Source organism: Elephantulus edwardii, unplaced genomic scaffold (assembly GCF_000299155.1).
Source record: "Elephantulus edwardii isolate Elephantulus edwardi_28Jun2011 unplaced genomic scaffold, EleEdw1.0 scaffold00062, whole genome shotgun sequence".
In the NCBI taxonomy this organism is placed as follows: Eukaryota; Metazoa; Chordata; class Mammalia; order Macroscelidea; family Macroscelididae; genus Elephantulus; species Elephantulus edwardii.
The window spans coordinates 1,082,009-1,104,039 of NW_006399812.1; the positions used below are offsets into that span (position 1 = coordinate 1,082,009).

The window sequence follows — 22,031 nt, forward strand, 5'->3', positions numbered from 1 at the left end:
CTATGAGTCGCAAACGACTCGATGACACATAACAACAACAACAACATGGTGATCACAGTCTTTATTGAAGGCATAGGAGTGGATATAATTTCATGAAGTTTGAAAAGAGAAGATTAACACACAATAATGTTAACACTACCAAACGGCTGCCTAGTGGATAAGGAACTGTGCTGTCAACCCAAAAGGAGATGGTTTGAATCCATCCACTGTTCTGAGGGAGAAAGACTGGCAATGTCCTCACATGTGACTTCCAATCTCTGAAAACCTGCCAGAGGGTCGGCTATGTTTCAGGTCTGACTTGACAGCAGTGAGCATTTAAAGCAATGGCAAGAGTCCTGGAAAACACCAATTCAACACCAGTTCTAACTGTTATTGCTGTTAGGTGCTGTCTACTTGTCCATGGTCTTTGCAATTCTATGTTATGCTTCAGAGAACTGGACAATGACTAGGGATGATAGAAGGAGAGTTGATGTCTTTGAGCTGTGGTGCTGGAAAAGAGTATTGAATATACCATGGACTGCTAGGAGAACAAACAAGTTCGTCCTGGTGAGGGTAAACACAGGCTGGTCCTTGGAGGCAAGGATTCTGAAGCCCCGTCTGATATACTTTGGACATGTTGCAAGGAGGCACCAGTCCTTGGAGAGGGACGTCATGCTTGAGAATGTGGAGAGACAGCGCAGGAGAGGAAGACCCTCGATGAGATGGATTGATTTAGTCACTGGGGTAATGGGGGTAGGTGTGTCAGAGAATAAGACTGACAAGGGATAGAGCAGACCTTAGGGCTGTTGTACATAAGGTCGTTATGAGTCTCAGGCGACTCAATGGCACTTAACAACAACAATAGCAACAGTTATATATGACTCATAGCAACCCTACGAACAACAGCTCTGAGCCCTGTCATAACCTGCACAGTTACTATGCTGAGGATCTTCTTGCTGACCTTTCCAAACAGAAGTCGCTTTCCAAGGCACAGCCCCTCCCAACTACATGTCCAGAACATGTCAGACATACTCTGCTCTCTATCCACTTTCCTTTCCTTCTCCTTTTACATAACACAAGCTATCTATCATTTACACTTTTGTACTGACTTGTCACTAGGCATCATGCCTCCGTTTACACTGTCGAACACATGAAGACCTTATTTCTCCTACTGCATGCCTAGAAGTCCACTGTAGGTATATATTACGAGTTGTTGATCCATTCATCTGCTGGACAATTAGGTAGCCCCCCTGTCTTCAGCTATTGTGAACAGTGGTGCAGAGAACACTGGTGTGTAAGTATCTATTTTGAGTCTCTCCTTTCAAGTCTGTGGGTCGTCAATTAAAAAAATATGCTGTAATTACTATATTCTTATCAGCTATATGGTTTCCGAAGATATTCTCCTAGTTGATAGGTTACATTTTTACTCTTTTATAATGAACAAAAAGTTTTTATTTTTATGAGACTCCATTTATTTATCTTTTGCTCTTTGTGCTTCGTTACTGTATTAGATAATCCACTGTTGAAAGCTAGGCCTGACACTGAGACCCTTTCTGTTGTCCTAAGAATTGTATGAGGTTAGTTTGCAAATTTGGTCCTGAATGCATTTTGAATTTGTTTTTTCTATAGTGTGAGGCATGAATTCTGTTTCACTTAACTGCAAATGGAGATTCAATTTCCTCAGCAACATTTATTGAAGAGATTCTGCTATTCCCCACATATGGATTTAGCACCCTTGTAAAAAAATAAACTCACCACAGACATATAGGTTTCTGGATTCTCAATTCTATTTCATCAGCCTATGTATCTATTTTTTTAAATTGTAGTGATGCCAAGTTGTTGGTTTTTTTTTGGTTTATTTTTGCTGGTTTATTTTTTTTTATATATATAATGGTGGCTGTAAAATATTATAAAAGTTAAAAAAGTGAGTCTTCTTACTCTGCCCTTATGTTTGAACACTGCTTTAGCTACTTGGAGTTGCTGGCCTCTGACATAAAGTTACAGACTGGTTCTTATATTTCTATAAGGCTGTTGGGATTTTGAGCAATATTCCAAGATGATTGCTTAGATTACTTTGGGTAGTGCTGATATCTTAACAATATTAAGTTGTCCATGATCTTTCATTTATTTACATCTATCTAAACATCTTCCAGGAGTGTTTTATAGTTTTCATTATATAAATCCTTCATGTCTCTGGTTAGATTTATTCCTAGGTATTTTAATATTTTAATTGTTACTATAAATGGCCTAGTGGGTTAGGATTTGCACTGCTAACTCAAAGTCATGCAGTTCAAATCCATCACCAGCAGCTACACAAGAAGATATGTAATCTCTAGTGAGATTTACAGCCTCTGAAAACTTACTGGATGGTGAGCTATGTGTCAGTCCTGACTGAAGGCGTATAACATCAATATCAACAACAACAACAACAACAACAACAACATAATAAATGGGGTTGTTTCCTTATAAATTTCTCATGGCTAGTGTATAGAAACATAACTGATTTTTCTTTGTTGACTCTGTAGCCTGAAACTTTGCTAAATTCCTCTCTTAGAACTCTTTAGCTTTTCTATATACAGAAAGACTTAAGAAAAGACACAATGACACAGTAACTCTAACAATGGACTTGAACATGTCAGAGGCCATGAAGATACCACAGGATAAGACAAGGTTCAGATGTTATTTATATAGGGTAGTTGTTTTTAGGTTCTGTGACTCTGTGAACAAAAGATCTGAACCCTGTTCTATCCTGTGCCATCCTCACACTTCCTGACACACAAGAGCGCACTGCAGCAGTCACTGCATCAATCCACCTGACTGAGGGTCTTCCTCTCCTTCGCCGACCCTCCACCCTTCCCAGCATCATGTCCCTCTCCAATGAATGGCTTCTACTAACAACATGTCAAACGTATGTGAGGGGAAGTTGCGTCATTCTTGCCTCCAAAGAATACTCTGGCTGGACCCTCTTCAAGATGTATCTGCTTGTTCTCTTGACCACCCATGGGATGTTCAGTGCTCTGATGCTGGGAAGGGTGAAGAGCGGTCAGTGAAGGAGAAGACCCTTATCCAGGTGGATTGACATGATGACTGCTGCAATAGGTTCTTGTGTGTCAGGAAGTGTAAGGATGGCACAGGACAGAACACAGTTCAGATCTTTTGTTCACAGGGTTTCTATGAGTCGTACTTGATTCAACAGTACCTAACAACAACATTATTTATGTAGTACAGGACACTGATGGATTTTGTAATTTCTTATTTATTTATTTACATAGCACTTTCACAAAAATCATCTCCTATGGCATAGGAGATAATTTGACAATGATGCTGTGAGGTGAATATTGTCTCCACTTGACAAATGGGGAGTAAAAAAAAAAAGAGAGATTAAAGTTAAGTTTATCAGTAAATATCAAGGCCATGCACTGAGTAATGTGATTGTTGTTGTTGTTACGTGCTGTTGAGTCACAGGCGACTCATAGTGATCCTATGAATGAAAGACCTGAACATTTGTATAACTTCAGTGTTTCTCCAAGTTCATACGGTTTCTGGAGGCAATCTATTTTGGAAGTGGATGCCACTCCTGCTTCCAAGTTTGTTTTAATCAGGGAGCTCCACCAAACACTGTCCACCAAGGGTAACCATTATCGCATTCGATACATCAGTGTCACAGTGTTCAGCTTCACAGCAACCTCTCTACAGCAAATGGACAGACCAGTGCTATACCACTTAGAAGGATGTTTGACCAAAACCTATGAGTTGTCTACAACTTGACGGCACTTAACAACAACAACATAGAGAGAGGTCAGTTGATCTAGGGTACAGAAAGTGATGCTACCAAGCCAAAGGTGGGTGACTTTAGTCATGAGTAATGTGGTAGTTGCCCATATCTGATAGGAACAAGTTGGAGTTTCTCTGACACAGAAAGCCAGGAAATTAAACTGATCTTTATAATAGTGATGAAAGTCACAAGGGGGTCCTATGAGGATGTATGGCCTCCAGAGGGATAGATGCATAAGCTGTGACTTGGAAGTATGGACAGGATTTGACAGGTAAGCTGGGGAGAGGAGAGGAAATGCTGTTCCTGGCAAAAACTGCACAGGTATGGGAGAGTGGAAACTCTTGTGCTTAGAGTCACAGGGTGAGTATATGACAGCCCACAGCTTGAAAAGGACATGGGAAGCCATGCTAGTTGAGCCCTTCTTGTTACAGGACCTTCTGGTATCAATAGAGATTCTCATCACCCTGAAGCAAGGTAAAGATGACTGGGTCTCAGAAGAACAATACAGTGTGACAGTCTATCTTTTAAAGACCCATGGGTACAGAATTGCTGTAAAGATGTGAACAAAATTTAGTCTCCATGTCCAAATAGTAAGTAAAAAACTAACAGTTCTTCAGCCATGTGGAAGAAGGGGAAAATCTAGAAATTTTTCAAATAATATTGTCTTGCTTCTTTCTGTGTACTTGTATAAATCTGTCTAAAAATGACCATTGCACTTTTCACTTTTCTGTCATCTTCTATTTTAAGTAACAAACACAGAAGGAGGGGCCTAGACTCTCTAGATATACTTCCTTGAATAGCATAGAATTTACTAGATAGAGTATATTCTAGAAAGCAAGCCCTCAGCAGAACCTTTGGAGGGTGTATGTTTATTCTTGTTTTGTGTTCCAATGTGAAATGAACAAAGAGCTCTCCATCTGATTAAACGTGACCACACTCTGACAAAAAGACAAACACTCTGACATGAACAGCCTGGGCCCTGCGGAGCTCAGGCCTGCACTGCGAGTGTGAATCTTGGGCAGAGCTGGGATGCAGCACAGAAGATGGTGAGCCTCTACTAACCAGGGGCACCAGTCCTGTCCATCAGTCCCTACCTGCCCATGCCCACATTGCCACCAGTGTAACGGGGCTCCAGCCAGCTCTGTTCCTTTCTGTGTTTATCAACCTTGAGGATATGAAACCACTGCCCTAAGCTTAGGGTTCCCTGTATATGAGATAGGGTTCTTGGGTGGTAAAAATAGCAAATGTGCTTGCTGCTAACCAGAGGTTGGGGGGGGGGTGATGTGGTTGAGTTTGCTTAGAGGTCCCTAAGAAGAAAGGCCTGACAATCTAATCCAGAACTATGTTCTATCCAGTGCACAATTCTACTCACAGACATGTATGTATGCATGTATGAGTTCTTCATACTGATATATGTCTGAGCCAGAATAAACTCTTAAAAACAAGAAGAATGACACATACCCCACATGGCCTTATAATTCTAGATGCTGCAATGACAACAAAAGGCCAGAAAGATCACAGAGAAGGGAAGGTTATCATTGGCCTTTATTATGTCCTTGGTCCTTATTGAATTACTTTCCACAGGCCATTGCCCATGACAAACCAAAACTCTTGAAGTTAGAAAACAGGGACCTGCTTTACATATTCCCTCAGATGACTAATAACAGCTGACTAATTCACTGTGCTTACTAAGTATTCATGGCTAAAACCATCTTCACACTCCAACCTCTCCTCTTGGCATCGGGAGGATGCAGGCTCAACAGGGCTTTCTGTCTTCAAGCTAAGGTGAGCAAATATGGCCTGAAGTGACTCCCTGACTCACTGGAAAACAGAGCAAACCAGGGCCTGTGTGAGGTCAGTGGAAAGCTGCCGGATTCAGCCTCCAGGCCTGCCTTGGGCTGGGTTTTCTTGAGGTCTAATTAGTCAGAAGAGGTCAGCAAGCACATCTGTGAGGTAGAACAGGGGCCACGGATTTTCACTTCTTCAGCAGTTCATTTGGCTTCAACTTTGAACTGCATGGTTCTGTGACTAATAAACACTGACACACAGATTGCTGCCTCTCCGGGAGAAGAAGAGCTGCAGGTAAAACGCAGCAAGAAAACTGGAACCCCAAACCATGGAGAACTACCCAAGCTGAGGAATCTGCTCAGAATTCAGGGATTGGAACAGGTTGTCCTCAATTGGAGGGTTGCAGATGGCAAGCCAGCAGGGGTAGAGGTCTGTGAGGGTCTCTGGCAAACAGGGAGGGACGTGGGCGATGTGGCACGGCAGCTGGCCATTCACTTGCTTCGGTGCCAGCACAGGGAAACAAGCTGGATGCCAGACAGCAACCAGCAAAGGTCAGGATGCTCCAGTGAACAGAGAACATATTAACATTTCAGCAGCACCCAGGCAGCTCACTGCACTCCAAAACAGTCACCAAAGGCCAGCCCAGTGCAGCCAACATTCGCCCAAGATTGCCTTGGGCAAGGTCACAGTGAGGCCACTTAGGCAACAGGGGAGAGGCAGGGATGGGCTCCATGCCTGCAGCTAGTAGTTGGAGGGGTAGCACTCTCCTGCTGGCTTAGCAGCCTGGAGAGCTGAAGCGGCCTGGGTGGGACTGAGGGCCAGCAATTCACTGTCGGGCAGCGGGCCGGGGTGTGAGTTGGCAAGTAAGGAGAAGGTGAGAGTGCTGGCTGGAAAGGCAGTAAAAGTAAGAAAAAAAGCCTCATGGGGCTGCATGTTACTACTTTCACCAAAAGGAAGGAATAGCAAGAGGTGTCTCTATTTAAAGGAAACTTTGATTAGAAGCAGACACGTAGCTTGTTTTAACAAAACAGAACCCCTAAAGTCTATCTGTTGGCTCTAAAACTACTCAACCACATGCTTCTCTAACTGGACCTTCCCATTCAAAAGGTATAGGCATGAGAGATGAAGATAAAGATAATTACATAAAATGTTAAAAAAAATACACATTTGTACTGAAAATGCATCATTTTGAACCCTTCTTCTCTTATTTTTTTAAAGCATGGTATTGCATTTGGCTTTCTTTTTAGGTTCAATTGAATTTCCTAAGCCTAGATCACTAAAGAATAGTGGTCACATATGCACACATCCCTCAAACACAAAGTCAGTGCTGCTTAGATGACTATATCTCATGGTCACCATATAAGACAGTCAGGTTTCCAAGACTAATCACAGATAGGCAAATTGTCGCATCTCTGTCCCTAGAGAGGCTGGTGTGTTCCAACTTTCTGGTGGGTTTCACAACTGAGTGCTTCAACCACTGTGCAACCAGAGCACTTTATATAAACTTAAAGAGAAAAGGAGTAAGAGTGGACTATGGACTGCATCTTTATATATAATCAATTTCTCTATTTTATTAGAGTTAACCATCAATTAATCGATTATCATCAGCTAGATAGTAAGTCCTTAGTTTATTATAAGTAGTTGGGTAGGAAGTTGCACTAGTAACCCAAGCATGGCATCTCACTGGTGGTTTGAATCCACCAGATGCTCTGCAGGAGAAAGATAGCCCCCATGTCATTTACAGCCTCTGAAAATCCACAAGAGGGTCAACTATGTGTTAGTCCTGACTCTACAGAATTGTGTTTGGTTTTTTAGCATGAAAGTTATTAAAGAAGATAGAGGCCTAATCCTACTTCAGAAATATATGTTTTTAGAAGGATCAGGGCAGACAACTGCAAAAAATACTGAAAAAGCTAATTCTACAATATTTTCATTTCTCTTATTTCCAACTTCATGATATTTTGTATACTGAAAACTTAAAAAACCCTCTTGGATGCAAATGTCAATAAAAATTCAAAGAACAACAAACTCTCTATATATAATCTATGTATCTGTTTATGTTTTACAACAAAAGCTTTCAGAAAGACTGTGGCACAGTGACAAAAGCTTCAAGTAACAAGAGCAGTACTGTCATTTAAACATTCCACCTTCGGTAATTTTTTTCCTGCTTAGTTTAAGAGAATGAGTTCAGAAGAGGGCACCTCTGGAGGAGGTGACTGTATCCCTCTGTCCAGGAGAAAGTTTGGCTTGGCATTGACTGGCCTCCCTCCTGATTGAATAGCTCACTGTGAGGCTGGCTCATTTACGAGTCAAGAGTTAATGGAGCCACATAATACAAAGGATGTTGTAAGAACTCTCTTACACCAAAAAGGATGGGGGCCTGGCTGGTTAAGTAATTGACTATAAACAGAAAGGTTAATGGTTCAAACCCACTTAGAGGTGACTCAGAAGGAAGCTCTGGTGAGGTACTTCCCAAGCTCACAGCCTTGACAATGCTATGACACACAGTTCTACTCCTGAACACTATGTGGTCTCCCTCAGCCAGGACTGACTTGATGACAGGAGGTTTAGTTTTGAATTGTTTACACACATGTGATGGGCAGGAGTTGAGGCCGGCTCCACAGAATTGAAAGGGAGCTCTGGTGGCCTAGTGACTGCAAGACCAAAGGCCTGAGTCTCAAATTCGCCAAGTGCTAAGTGAGAGACTGATGGGTAATCTCATTCCATGTGATTTACTGATGTAAAAGCTGGCCAGAGGGTCAGCTATGCGTCCATCCTGACTTGACTGGCACACAACAACAATAACTACAACAATGATTGTTTGAATGTTTTGCATGATTATAGGATCTACTAGGGAAGTCAGAGGTTACAATTCAGTTTGAAAACACTCGGAATACAGTTCTTCAACAAATGGGACTTTTTTTTTTTAATGGTTGATTGGCTTTATCCAATTAGGTGATCAAGATCTGCAAGAGACTTTCTCCATCAGCAAGTGTTTCAGGTAGGAAGGAAAGAGAATTTTAAGTTAATAATCCAGTATCTCAGAGCAGACAGAACAAAGAGAGGACAGCTTCCTATTATAGACATAAGAGAAAGGAGATGATCATAAAGAGTTTGAAATGCTATGATATGCAGAAATTCCAAAACTGAACACACAGCCTTTGAGTTGCTTCCAACCCATGGTGACCCTTCATTGGGTTTCTGATGCTACCAATCTTTATGGGAGGAGTCAGCTCATCTGTCTCCCTTGCAGTGACTGGTGGATTTGAACCTCCAACCTTGTGGTTAGCAGTCTGACACTGACTACACTATATTATCAGGGCTTCTTTAGTATATGCAGAGTCAGTCTGATATTTTTTTGCAAAGGTCAAACTCTTTTAGATAAGCCTGAGCTCAATTAAGCTACCTGTTGTACAGTCTTGTGGTAATGGAGGGAAGGATTAACTAAAAGAAGTAAAATTAATTTGCACCCTGAGGCCCCTCCTAATGTGGCCTGCTTTGCCAAACATCAGGCAGTACGTCCATATTAATCCTCTGACATTCTCCAAACCACTAAACCATCTTAAAGGGCAATTAGTGGCTTTATACAACTCATTATTTATTTACTCAAAAGACTGTGACAGTTTCTTTCTGGGCTGCTATCTTCTATTGTGTAAAATACATGTTTGGGACCTTTTAAAATGTGCATTATTTACCTGATGGAACTCAATGGCTTCTATGGAGCTATTCTGTTTGATCGTGTAAATTAGTACTAGAGGGGCTTTTAAAAAGCTAATATTTATGCCTGACAGTCAGTGCTTGCTCACTGTTCCTGTGGCAAATTGAACCAACAGTCGACTGAGGGCTTCTTTCGTAGTCATTGACCTTATGCAGGATCAGTGATGCATCAGTGAATGCAGAGAGTGTCGCGGGGTCCCACCAGAGGAGAGACAGTGGGGTTACATGTGTGACGTGGAACTGCACTCCACAGCAGAGCCAGACACTGGGTTTTCACCAACTCAAGTGGATCACGAGTTCTTCAGAGGTACCTCTGGGGGAACCTGAACCCCTAAGAATGCTGTCTACAATGGTCAAGAATTCCAAACCCAGGTCATCATTATCATCCTATTAACACAACTGAGAAAGTTTAGACTCAAATGAGTAAATACTTTGTCCAAAGCAAATTCCAGCAAAAGTCCAAAGATTCAAAATCCCAGGCATCCTTTACTGTGTTATGCAAAACCAGGAGATTTAGATAAACCTAGGCTGTAAGTTTTTTCTCCTTATGACTGCACAGCTGAGTGGTATAATTTGCATTCTTGATCTGTCTCATTTAAAAAGGCACTTAGTAAGTCATGATTGCGGAGTCATTTTGTATGAAGTGCTACCTAATATTCAAGAGAGGAAATTGATACGGTGCCTGCTCTCAAGTTGGTTGTTGAGACCAAACAAAAATACATAAAATAAACTGAGAACAGGAGCACGCCTATGCTGGCAATTCTATGATGTGCCAATGGAACAGGCATTGTGGGGGTTGAAAGAGTCAATTCTTCAAGGTTTCTGTGGAGGATAAGACCTGCTCACAGGTCTAGAGGTAGCAGTGCACAGTGAAGCCACCCAAAGCTCTTTGCACTTGGAAGGTACTTTAGCCAGAGCTCCTATGCACGCTTCCCACGAGATGAGAGCCTTAACAAACAGAAGCTCTTCCTCCCACTCTACCAGCCTTGTCACTGCTCAGGCCATTCCTTCTGCACAGAATGCTAATCCTTCTCCTCTCCATTTCCAGGCCATGCGATTCTTCCTATCTATCAGATGCTCTCTCTGCTCCCCTTTCTCTGTGTTCTGCGGTGGTAGTGCTGTCAGCTTCCGTCAAATTGATCCTCAAATCTAGTGGCCTCAGGCATAAGAGAATGAAATGCTTCTTGGTCCTGCGTCATCCCCAAGATCTGCTATGGACCAGACTAATCCCTAGGGTTTACACTGTCTTATTGTTGGACGTTGTGATCACGCTTTTCTTCCTAGTCCATCTTAGTCGAGACTTTTTGCTCAGGATCTTGTTCAGCATCATAGCCACACACAAACCTCCAGTGACAGACAGGTGATAGATAGCTGCACATGAAGTGCTTTGCCCAGGAATTGTACCACTGTCTCCCTTATAGTGCATCATTGAAACCTTCCAACGACATTTACTACTTTATAGCTTGAGGAGATGAGGTGCTTGCTACCAAAGCAGTTAAAAGTACTGACTAAAATCAACCCATGCTGGGATATAATAAGATATCTCTATCATTATCTATCTCTCAAATGCAAATGATGAGTGTGAGATAGATATATATTGACAGATTTATATGTATTTGTTGTCTTTAGGAGTCATCAAATTGAGTATGATTCATAGTGACTATGAACAAAAGACCTGTACTCTGTCCTATTCTGTGCCATCCATCTTCTTCAACAAACTTGAGTCCATTGCTGCAGTCATTGTGACAATCCATCTGTTTGAGGGTCTTCCTCTCCTTCTCGGACCTTCCACCTTTCGAAGCATGATGCCCTCCTGCAATGAATAGCTTCTCCTAGCAACATGCCTATATTATGAGAGAGGAAACCTTGTCATCTCTGCCTCCAAGGAGCACTGTGGCTACACATTCTCCAAGAGATAGCTCTTAGTTCTTTTGGCAGTCCATGGAATAGGCAGTACTCTTTTGTCAGTTTAAAACTAAGGTACACCTGATCCAAACTATAATCTTTTAAGTTACTTGCTATACATCTCAAAGTTGGACAGTGAATAGGGATGACAGAAGAACTAATGCCTTTGAGCTGTGGTGTTAGAGAAGGTGCTGAATGGGCTTCCAAAAGGACAAACAAGGATGTCCTAGAAACGGTGCAGCCAGGGTGCTTCTTTGAGGCAAGGAAGGTGAAACTTCATCTCACATATTATGGACATGTTGCTAGGAGGGGACAGTCCTTGGATAAGGACATCAAGGTTGGAAAGGCAGAGGATCAGCCAAGGAGGGGAAGACTGTTAATGCGATGGGACTGACAGGCACGCTGACTCTATAATCATGTGCTCAAGTATATCAGAGATAGTTAGGATGGCACAGGATAGGGCAGGCTTCAGATGCATTATTCACAAGAGTGGTGGTCAACTTGACGGTACTTAACAAGATCATTAGAGGGACTCTTTACTGAAGAGGTGCACATTCTGTCAGGATATACAGAGGCGGGCATCTCACAATGGCAAGGAGGAGGTAGAAGAAGATGAGGAAGTAGTGTTCCCTTCATCTGACTTAGCTTCCACTAAGTGTAAGGCATCTCTCCATGGCAGCACAAAGTTCCAGTTCTCTTAGTGGTTTTTTGATTGAATTGCCCTGAGTTATTTCAATGGTGTGATAAGATTTTCTTGCTTGCTACTGGACTGAGTTTTTAAATTCTTTTTTGTATTCCTTTCTCCCACAGTGAGGCAGTTACTAGTGTTATCAGATTCTTCTACAGCATCTTTCCAGGCAGCTATAGACACATGCTTGAATCTCTTAGTGATGAGATCTTGGCCACCTAACCTTCCTGAGATGATCTGCTGCAGTGATGGACAGCTTCATTTTCAGAAAATTATTTTTCTGTTTCAAGCTCAAAGTTGCCATTATTTAACAACAACAACAACAACAACAACAACAACAACAACAACAACAAGAATGGTCCTAGCTCATCCATTTATTTACTTTTTCCTTTCATTCATCAAATTCTTATTGTGTATCCTAGTTGCCAGCTATTGTAATGGTAGCATGGTAGGTTAAGGGTTAGGCTGTCACCAGAAAGCTCAGTGGTTCAAATCCACTGGCTGCTTCAAGGAAAAGATAAGCAGTCTCCTCTCATAAATATTTATAGCCTTGGAAATCTGATGGAGGGTTGCCATTAAGTTGGAACTGTAGGAACAGCAAGTGGGTTTGGTTAGTTTTGATGCTAGTGACAGAAAGAGGAATAAGACAAAAAGAACACTGTTGTTGTGTTGTTCCGTTGACGATGCCTTCTAATGACCTAATGGGACAGAGAAGAAATTCCGTAGGGTTTCCAAAGATGGACAGTCTCCTCCTTTGTGATTAACTGCCTCTAAAAACCCACCAGAAAGTCAGCTATAGGTCAGTTCTGAGTCCACAGTATACTAAAACAACCACCTTTACGGAGTAGATTGTGAGAACTTTTTTCCTGTGGAGTGGTTGGCTGGTGGATTCAAATTGTTGATCTTTTGGTTATTAACAAGTATGCCACCAAGGTCTTTTCCAAACATGAATTGAGACCAACACCTCATTGCCAACAAGTTGACTCTGACAAAAGCAGTTGCAAAGAACAGAACAGAACTGCCCCATTGAGTTTCCATTACAGAAGCAGTCTGCTAGTCTGTTGTTCTTCATCGAACCACTGGGCAGGTATAAATCATCAACCTTTTCAGTTAGCAGCCAGGAGCAAAACAAATCATTTGCACCACCTAGGGAGCCCCTGAACTATTAGTAGTGACCGAATTAACTATATTAATTAGACTGTAGAACATGACACCAGCTACCTGCCATGCCTGCTCAGGCTATGTGATGCCATAGAGAATAAGTGGGAGACAGAGTGCTGGAGGTCCATGGATTGCCTTCTTCTGAGGTTCAGTTTTCTTATATGTATAAGGGGTCTATATCTATGATACAGTTGTTGAGAAATTATGAAGTAAGACAGTAAATATGGTCATGCCTTTAAAATGCAAGAGCTCTTTATTGAAAGAAAATCTATTCATATGGTATGCCAGATTTTGGTAAATGGTCCCTTACTTTGGACAGGTTGAAGACTGCCAGAGCTGGGCAATGACTAACGATGACAGAAGAAGAATCGATGCCTTTGAGTTGTAGTTCTGGAGAAGAGTCTTGAACATACCATAGACAGCCAATAAAACAAGTAAGTCTGTCTTGGAGAGGGTGAAACCAAGTTTCTCCTTGGCACCTAGGATTCTGAAGCTCCATCTCACATATTTTGGGCATGTGAGTAGGAGGAACTGGTCAGTGGAGAAGGACATCATGCTCAGAAGGGTGGAGGGAAGGCGTAAGAGAGGAAGATCCCAGATGAGATGGGTTGACACGGTAACTAGGGCAATGAGGGTAGGTGTGCCAGAATCAGTAAGACTGGTTCAGGACAGAGCAGACTCCAGAGCTGATATATATCAGGCTAGGCCACAGGAGACTCGATGGCACATAACAACAACACTGTATCTGACAATGTTCTGTTGTCATCCACAGGGTTTTCATTGTCTAATATTTAATGACCAGACCCTGTCTTAGTCTGGAAGCTCTGCTGAAGCCTCTAGACCATGGTCACATTGCTGGTAGATAAAATAATTGCTTTCACTAGGTTAGCAACATGCAAGCCACCATCATACAACAAACTGAGAGATGAGGGTTGGCTGTGCTGCTATCTACTCCCAACACACTCCTGAAATCAGTCCACTTAACAAAGTCCCAGGAAGAAGGAGTGCATGGAGGTCCCACCCTGCCGTCAAGATGCCTGCTCTGCCCTCTCTGTCTCCTTATGCATAGGCCATTTATAATTCCACTTTATGGCATGGAATGTCTCACATTTTCCCACTTACATGGAAGTGAAACCCTCTTAGATTTAGGCTATTCTTCACTTTATGATATCCACCCTAAAGGGAGGAAGCTCTCATTGGCCTGGTGGGTAAGGAGTTCTGCTGTCAATTCAAAGACAGGAGGTTCCAATCCACCAGCTGCTCCTGGAGAGGAAGATGGACAATCTCCTCCTGTGGGTTTACAAACTCTGAAAATCTTCTAGAAGGTCACCTATGAGTCAGTTCTGGCTTGATGGCACATAACAATAATGGAAACAATTCTAAAGGGAAGAGGAGATTTCATACATGAGATTGTTCTGAGAGTCGGCAAATTTGAAAGCTGCACATGCACAATCCAGATGGGCCTTTTTCCTTGCAAAGCCAGCACCCCCGTGGATGGTGCAGCCAGTGCGCCAATGCCTGAGCCAGCACCCCTGCGGATGGTGCAGCCAGCGTGCCGACGCCTGAGCCAGCGTCCCTGTGGACAGTACAGGCCGAGTCAGACAGACGCCTGGCCACCTGTGCTCTCCACTGGACCCCCAGCACAATGTCTGCCCAAGCACACTGCATGGGCTCAATAAATATTTGCAGAATAAGTGAATAAATCAATAGCAGTTGTTTGGATTTCAACATAAATGGATCTTGGACCTGAGATACTGCCAGATGGGCAGACAGGTTACAGTCTGATGATGCATCTCAAAGGCTATAAAAATGTGGCTGTTTCTGGAGCAGCGGGCTGACATTTCAGAAGATGATTAGATGCACAATTTAACCACATGGCCATTTGTGCCCTCTGAGTGCCATCGCTTTAACAACTGTTTTCATGTTGGCTTTCTTGCTCTTGGGTTTTGTTGTTTTTTGGGTTTTTTAAAAATATTTATTTTTTTAAAGCCAAGTATACAATTTTTTCCCCTAGCTGCTCATATTTCTCGCTGCATGTGATTTATTCATATGAAATTATGCTCCATTTTTTTAAAACCCAAGTTACAGCGAATGATGCTTGAGGTTTCACAGAAAATATTAATTCCTAATCTGCTGCTATAAAGCATGCCCGCTCGCTCTGCAGCAGCTCCGTCGCTGAGACAGATGGAAGCAGTCCACGGGCATGATTAACGTTGTAAGCCCGGCAATTTCCTAGTGCTCCTCCTGCCCTAGATTTCAAGATTAACCTCCAGCTTCTCTGCAAATGCACAGTCGCTCCGGTTGATAAATCACACGAATCCCTCTTTTGATCACTGTTATCTACTATTTACTACTTATGAAGGGAAGTTAATCGTATTTAGAGGCACTTCACACGCTGCACACATAGCCTTCCTTCTTTCTAACAGCACTTTGCATATTTCCTCCATTACGGTGATGGAGCAGCTTCCGCAGGGCGCTGCACTGACACCAGAGACACACCTTTACAGATGAACCTCAGGCCCATTTATTCCTGCGCGCTCTCTCTCTCTCGCTCTCTCTCTTTCTCCACACATCCAATGTAATCTATGAGAGGAAAATCCTCCAAGAGGCACATGATAAGGAGTGAAAAAGTCAGAAAACCAGTGATCATTTGCTAATTGAGATTTCTGTTGTTAATTGGCTTGTGTGGTTGACTTGATGTCACCGAACAACAAACATCTTGTCCAGAAACTGGTCACCTTCTGCACTAGTTTTCAGTTGCTCTTCTTGATCTGAGGCATCAAGGGGCATCTGGTAGGTCAGCTTTCCTGAGCAACCTGGAAGGGCGGAGGAGCACTGTCCCTGAGGGTTTCCAAGGCTGCACGTATTCACAGAAGCTTCTCTTACAGAGTGGTTGGGAGGTCTGAGACTGACCTTGGAGTATATGCATGTTGTTCTTGTTGTTATGTGTTGTCGAGTCGCTTGTGACTCATAGCGACCTAAACTCTGCTCTGTCCTGTGCCAATCGCACTGTCTCTGACACAACCATCCTGATGACCCCAGTCACTGAATCAATCCACCTCATAGAGGGTCTTTCCCTCCTGCGCTGTCCCTCCACCCTCCCAAGCATGATGTCCCTCTCCAAGGACTGGTCCCCGCTTACAACATGTCCAAAGTATGTGCATGGGGGGGGGTGTACAAAAAAAGTGCCCTCCTCTGTCAATACAACCTTCTCCACTCATTGTGGGGCAGTGTATTCTTCAGGGAAGCAAACTGGCAGTTAGTTAGTCCAATTAAAGCCAATACTCTCATTCTGTCTTGCTATTGTGATCTTTCAGTTCTAACCTAAAATACATATTTTTTCTTTTCTTTTTTACAATTTTTTTTTCTTCTTGTGCAACCGTTGAGTTGGATCTGACTGGCACTGGAGGAGATTGTCCCTCCTTCACCAGCAGAGCATCTGTCTGGTGCATTTGAACCATGTGCCTTTGGGATTACAGTGCAGCTTCTTGCCACTAGGCCACCAGACTCCCTCTATTTTTCCTCTTGAGTCATAAAATAATCCTACATGTATGGCTAAACAAAACAACTCAGAGTATGTATTGATATGGGGGCAAGGAGAGACAATATGGAATGAATGAATGATCAGACTGTTAGTATTGTAGTCACTGCTGTGGAATAAAATGTGCATAAATAATTGATTGAAAAACAACATGCTTTGCAAACTTAAACTCGAGTCACAGTGAAAATTAATTAAAAATGTGTTCTTTTGCCATGAATACAGATGATCAGCTTGATTTAGGGAATGGAAATAATCTAGTTTTAACTTATCAAGATTGTGCATTGAACATTGGACTCATTGGAGGGAAAAAAGTATGCAGCCTAGATATTGAATTTTTGCAATAATATTTAGAAATAAATAGGGGAATTTTGAGGAAATAAAATGATGGATACAATTGATTTCCTTACTTCTGATAACCTCAGAGGAATGAGATTTCTATCTGCTCTTAAAAAGAGAAAGGAAAATGCTACTCTTTTTTGTTATAATCTGTCATATTAGGTGAGATCTCAAAGCCTATAAAGCAGCATTTCTTATGGAAAAAGAGGTGACAACAGTTGGCCTTCAACAAGACACCCTCAAACATCCCATCAACCACCAGGTCAGCACCATTGTGTTTCATCATCAGGTTGCACATCTTAAAACAAAACATGGCTCCACCCTAATGTAGAATATTCTTGTGACCACGGGGAACTCAAGGTAGTTAAGCAACTAGAAGTGAAACAGGCCCCCAGATGAGTAGACTACAAAGGCTCTCCACACTGCGAGGGAGAACGTCCGAGGGAGCGTGGGTGTTCTGAGTCAAGGAACCCACCGTGGGCAGTGAGAGTGAATGTGGACTTTCCCACCCAACGAAAGAATGACAGGACTCTGGAGCACATTGAGGTTTAAAAAATGCTGCTCCCAACAACACAAAATAAAATAAAAGTATATCCAAGGTTGAAAATCAAAGTAGTTCAGGAAATCAGAACCTTATAAATTCATGGCAGGCAAGTTTAAAGTGACTCATAGCTGACCCTCTAGCAGATTTGGAGACTATAAACTACACAGGAGGAGATTGTCTGTCTTTTTCCTACAGTGCAGTAGGTGGATGCAAACTGTGCAGAGGAAAGGAATTTGAGTCTCAGATTTTAAATATTTTCATCCAGCTACTTTTCCACCTACCGACAGACTCGGAAACAGTGCGGTTATCAGCTTTTGTGAAAATCCCAGAAGCAGTTCCAGAAGACCACGTGGCAGCCACTCTGAGCATGTGCAGGCTTGTGTGTGGCTGGTAGGGGGAAGGCTTTTCAACATAAAGAAGTGACTCGGGCTCAGCCTGCCACAGCAAAAATGCTTTCCACCCATGTACACACCAGGTAATTCCACCTGAGTGACAGGTTTTACCTTGGAGAGGCACTGAACTGAGCTGGTGTACACAGTCAATTACAGCTCATTCTGCAAAGAAAGGACTGGGAAGGGGAGAGGGCAAAAGTGAGCTACACAATACTGAGAAGGCTTCCAGCCATATGAGTGACACATCTTCCCAGCTTTTCTAACACTGTATCTATGGGTGGAGAGAAACAGGGGCCTCTGACTATTCTCTCTCTCTTTCACACAAATATGCACGTGTGTGCCACCCCTCCCCCCAAACTTTGTTGCTGTTACGTACTATTGAGTTAGAACTGACTCACTACTGACCCTCCACCAGGTTTTCAAACACAGAAAATCACACGGGAGTTGACCGCCCATTTTTCTCCCATGGAGTTGCTGATGGATTTGAACCATGTACCTTTGTACTGGCAGCACAACTCCCTACCACTAAGCCACCAGATCTCCCACCTGTGTGTGTGTGTGTGTGTGTGTGTGTGTGTGAGAAAAGAGCCCAAACATCAGCTAAAACAAATAAATACTTCTAAAAAGTCACCATCTCTCCCTGTTCTGAACTATCTTTATGCAGTCATCTAGGTAAAACAGAATGTGAAAGGCAGCTTGGCGACTGAGTTTATTTCTTCTGCTTTAGAAGAAATAAGTAAATAAGCTGAAGCAAGGAGTACAAAGTCACACTTGCAGGGCCATGGTTATCTGGGTTACAGGCATAAAGTATTTCAAGAGAATCTCATCAAAAGATAGATAGCGCCTACTGAAATGATAAGGAGAAAGGCTGAAGAAAATGTCGGAAAAGAAATGAAGTACTTAGAGTTGAAAAACGAGCGGGTGCACAACCAATTCTAAAGTTTGGAATTTACTGCGCCTCTCAGGCCTTTTGCTCCAAGTTTCTTGTCTCTCGTCTCATTGCATAACAAGGGATTCTTCAGACTGTGTATGAAATACAACAAGGCGATTTTTGCAGTAATAAACTCCACACATGCATAAGAAATCCAAGCATGCCAAATGTTTAACATCTCGGTTCACAGACACTTTAGGGACAAAATCCGATTATGAATTATATGCCACAATAAATAGGGCTCAACGTTTCATAAAGCAATTTATAGTTCATAAAAATGACAAAATGTACCTGTCAGATAGAGCGTGGAGAGCAGTTCTCTGGGCTGCCTGCTGGAAGAAAGGGCAGAGATGTTTATTTAATATTCTGACTTCTAAATTATGTGCTAAATCAAAACATTACAAGAATCCATGTCAAACTCAGTTTTGTCATGTGGCCAAATTTTAAACTACCAGCAACGTAGTAAAGCTCATGTCATGTTCAGAAAGGAACATTCTAGATGTGTTAACTCAAGACATGGAGCACAGTTGCCTCTGGAGAGCGAGGCTGAGGAGGCTTCATATGTAAAACTAGTGAACTGCAAGTGGTATTTTACACGTTTTGGGAAACTGGTAAAGAGCAGAGTTATAGCCTTTTAATCCTGCAAATAACTTTTTACCATTGCTTTATTCTATTCCCCTGTAAAAACCAAACAAGCAAAGCCAAACAAAAACCTAAAACACTGTTCTGATTCCTTGGTAGCTTTCCCCATCCCCACATAATGGTTGTAGTTTTGACCTGCTTTTTAGATGTATTGAAAAAATGTTCATGGTCAGAATGTTGAACAGGGACCAGAAACGTGGCAATGTTGAATTATTGAGGTGGGTTGGTTTTTTTTGTTTTTTTTATTTTAGGTATAACATTTCCAAAAAAAGGTGACTCAATAGAGTATGGAAATTATCAAACAAATCATTAATATCACATGCAATCAAGATTCTACTGAAAATGATCCAAAAATGACTAGAAAAGCACATCAACAGAGAACTGCCAGGTGTGCAGGCTGCATTTAGAAGAGGCTGAGGCATTACAGTCAATGTTATAGCCGATGTTATAGCCAGAGTTAGGTGGATCTGGACCAGGATGTAGCTGTAAGAACAGAGCAAGGAAACACTGCATGATATGCCAAAGACACATCTTATCTCCATACATTTTCACTCTACATGAGGAACAGATCATCTGGGACACTGGACTCTAGGAGGAGGAATATGGCAACAGGACTGAAGAAAGGCTCATCAATAACCTGTGTTATGCAGATGACACAACCTTGCTTGCTGAAACTGAGGAGAACTTGATGCATTTTTGCTGCAGAAGGTCAAGGACCTTCAATATGGATGGAAGCTCATCATCAAGAAAACAAAGACTCTCACCACTGGGTCAACTGGCAGCATCATGACAGATGGAGAAGAGATTGAGATTGTTAACAGCTTTAGTTTGCAATCAACACTCTTGGTACCAGTAGCCAGGAAATCAAAAGATAAATTGCACTGGGAAAATCTGTTGTTAGGGACCTCTCCAAAGTAATGAAGAACAATGATGTTGTTGTATAGGCTAAGGTGTACCTTATCCAGGCCATGGTCTTTGCAGTTACTTGCTATGCATCAGAGAGCTAGACAATGAGTAAGGATGACAGAAGAATTGATGTCTTTGAGCTGTGGTGCTAGAGAATTGTATTGAATATATCACAGACTGCTAAGAGACCAAACAAGTCTGTCCTGGAGAGGGTGAAAAGAGGCTGCTCCTTGGAGGCAAGGATTTTAAAGCTCCATCTCACAAGCAAGGATTTTGAAGTTCCATCTCACATCCTTGGGCATGTTGCAAGGAGGGACCAATCCTTGGAGAAGGAAATCATGCTTCGAAGAGTGAAAGGATGGCCCTGGAGAGGAAGACCCTGGATAAGATGAACTGACTCAGTGACGGGGATAATGAGGGTAGGTGTCTCAGTGACAATGAAATTGGCTCAAGACAGGTTTCAGAGCTGCTGTAGATAGGATCGCTATGAGTTGCAGGCAACTCCATGGCACATCACAACAACAGCAACAACAACAATAATAGCATAGCAATATTTTAATGTTTAATTTTTTAAAGATCTTTTGGACCCTATCTAGTGCAAAGAAGAGTGAAGGAAATGAAATTTACATGAAAAGAATTCGTTCAGGGAGATAATGTATCATGAAAGCTTTAATCTCCACAACCCTGAGACAGAACTAAAGGGTACCTGCCTATCACTGCTGACCACCGGGAATGCGATCACAGCAGAGGGCCCTGGATTTCACTGGAGGAACATGTGGAACAAAAGGGGAAGTCATACAAATGGCCAGGCTTGCTTGAGTGATAGTTGTTATGTGTCATCAAGCTGACTGCAACTCATAGCAACCCTCTGAACAGCAGATCTAAAACCTGTCCTATCCCATACCACCCTCACCATTTCTGACACACCTTGGTCTCGTGCAATCCCTGAGATAATAGTCCTTGGGGTTCAACTTTTAGCTAAGTAACTAGCAGGCCTATTAAGATGAATAATAACATATGGAGATACTCAGTCCTTAGACCAGTCAACTATATAATATCAAAAGGGCTGTAATTTGCCTGAATGAAGCCCAGAAGATAGGAAAGAAGAAGACAGAAGGCCAGAAACAACCACAGCGTGCGAATGGGAAGTGTGCTGTGGCAATGTGGGGTTATAATGCACATCAGAAAGCATAATGTGTGTGAGTGGTTGAGTGGACAACCAATCTGCTCTGTAAACATTCACTCAAATCACAAGGAAAATGTTTAAAAAGTGAAAAAAATGTCACTGCTTAAAAAAAAAAGAGAATCATTTAGATTTATTCATTCATTCCTTGGAAAGAGACATTATGTGCAGAAAAGTAGAGGATCAGTGAAAGACAGGAAGACAGTCAAGGAGATGGATTGACACAGTGACTGTAACAATGGGATACATTTTTTAGAGATTATGAGGATGGCACAGCATAAGACAGAATTCAGATCTGTTGTTCATATGGTTGCTATGAGTCATACTCAACTCAAGGATGTCTAATAAAAACAACTGAAATATATATGGATAAAATTGATATGCTGTGGATACTTGTTTTATAATAAGGTTGGAGGGAACAGGGAGTGAGAAGATAAAATGACACAAGCTGTCCCTGGAGGGTTAACTGTTGAACGTGGGTGATGAGAAAACACTGGGAAGTCATTATTCTGAACCCTTTTGTATATGTTTGAAATTTTCTAG

The 22,031-nt window shown here is 42.2% G+C and overlaps 1 protein-coding gene across 1 annotated transcript in view; it reads right to left on the reverse strand.

Annotated features, from left to right (window-relative positions):
- Positions 1-22,031, reverse strand: part of AFF3 (AF4/FMR2 family, member 3) — a 618,084-nt gene that overhangs the window by 105,197 nt on the left and 490,856 nt on the right. The window contains exon 11 of the mRNA XM_006887856.1: positions 19,049-19,089. Coding sequence (XP_006887918.1) covers positions 19,049-19,089 — 41 coding nt within the window. The remainder of the gene's footprint in view (positions 1-19,048; positions 19,090-22,031) is intronic.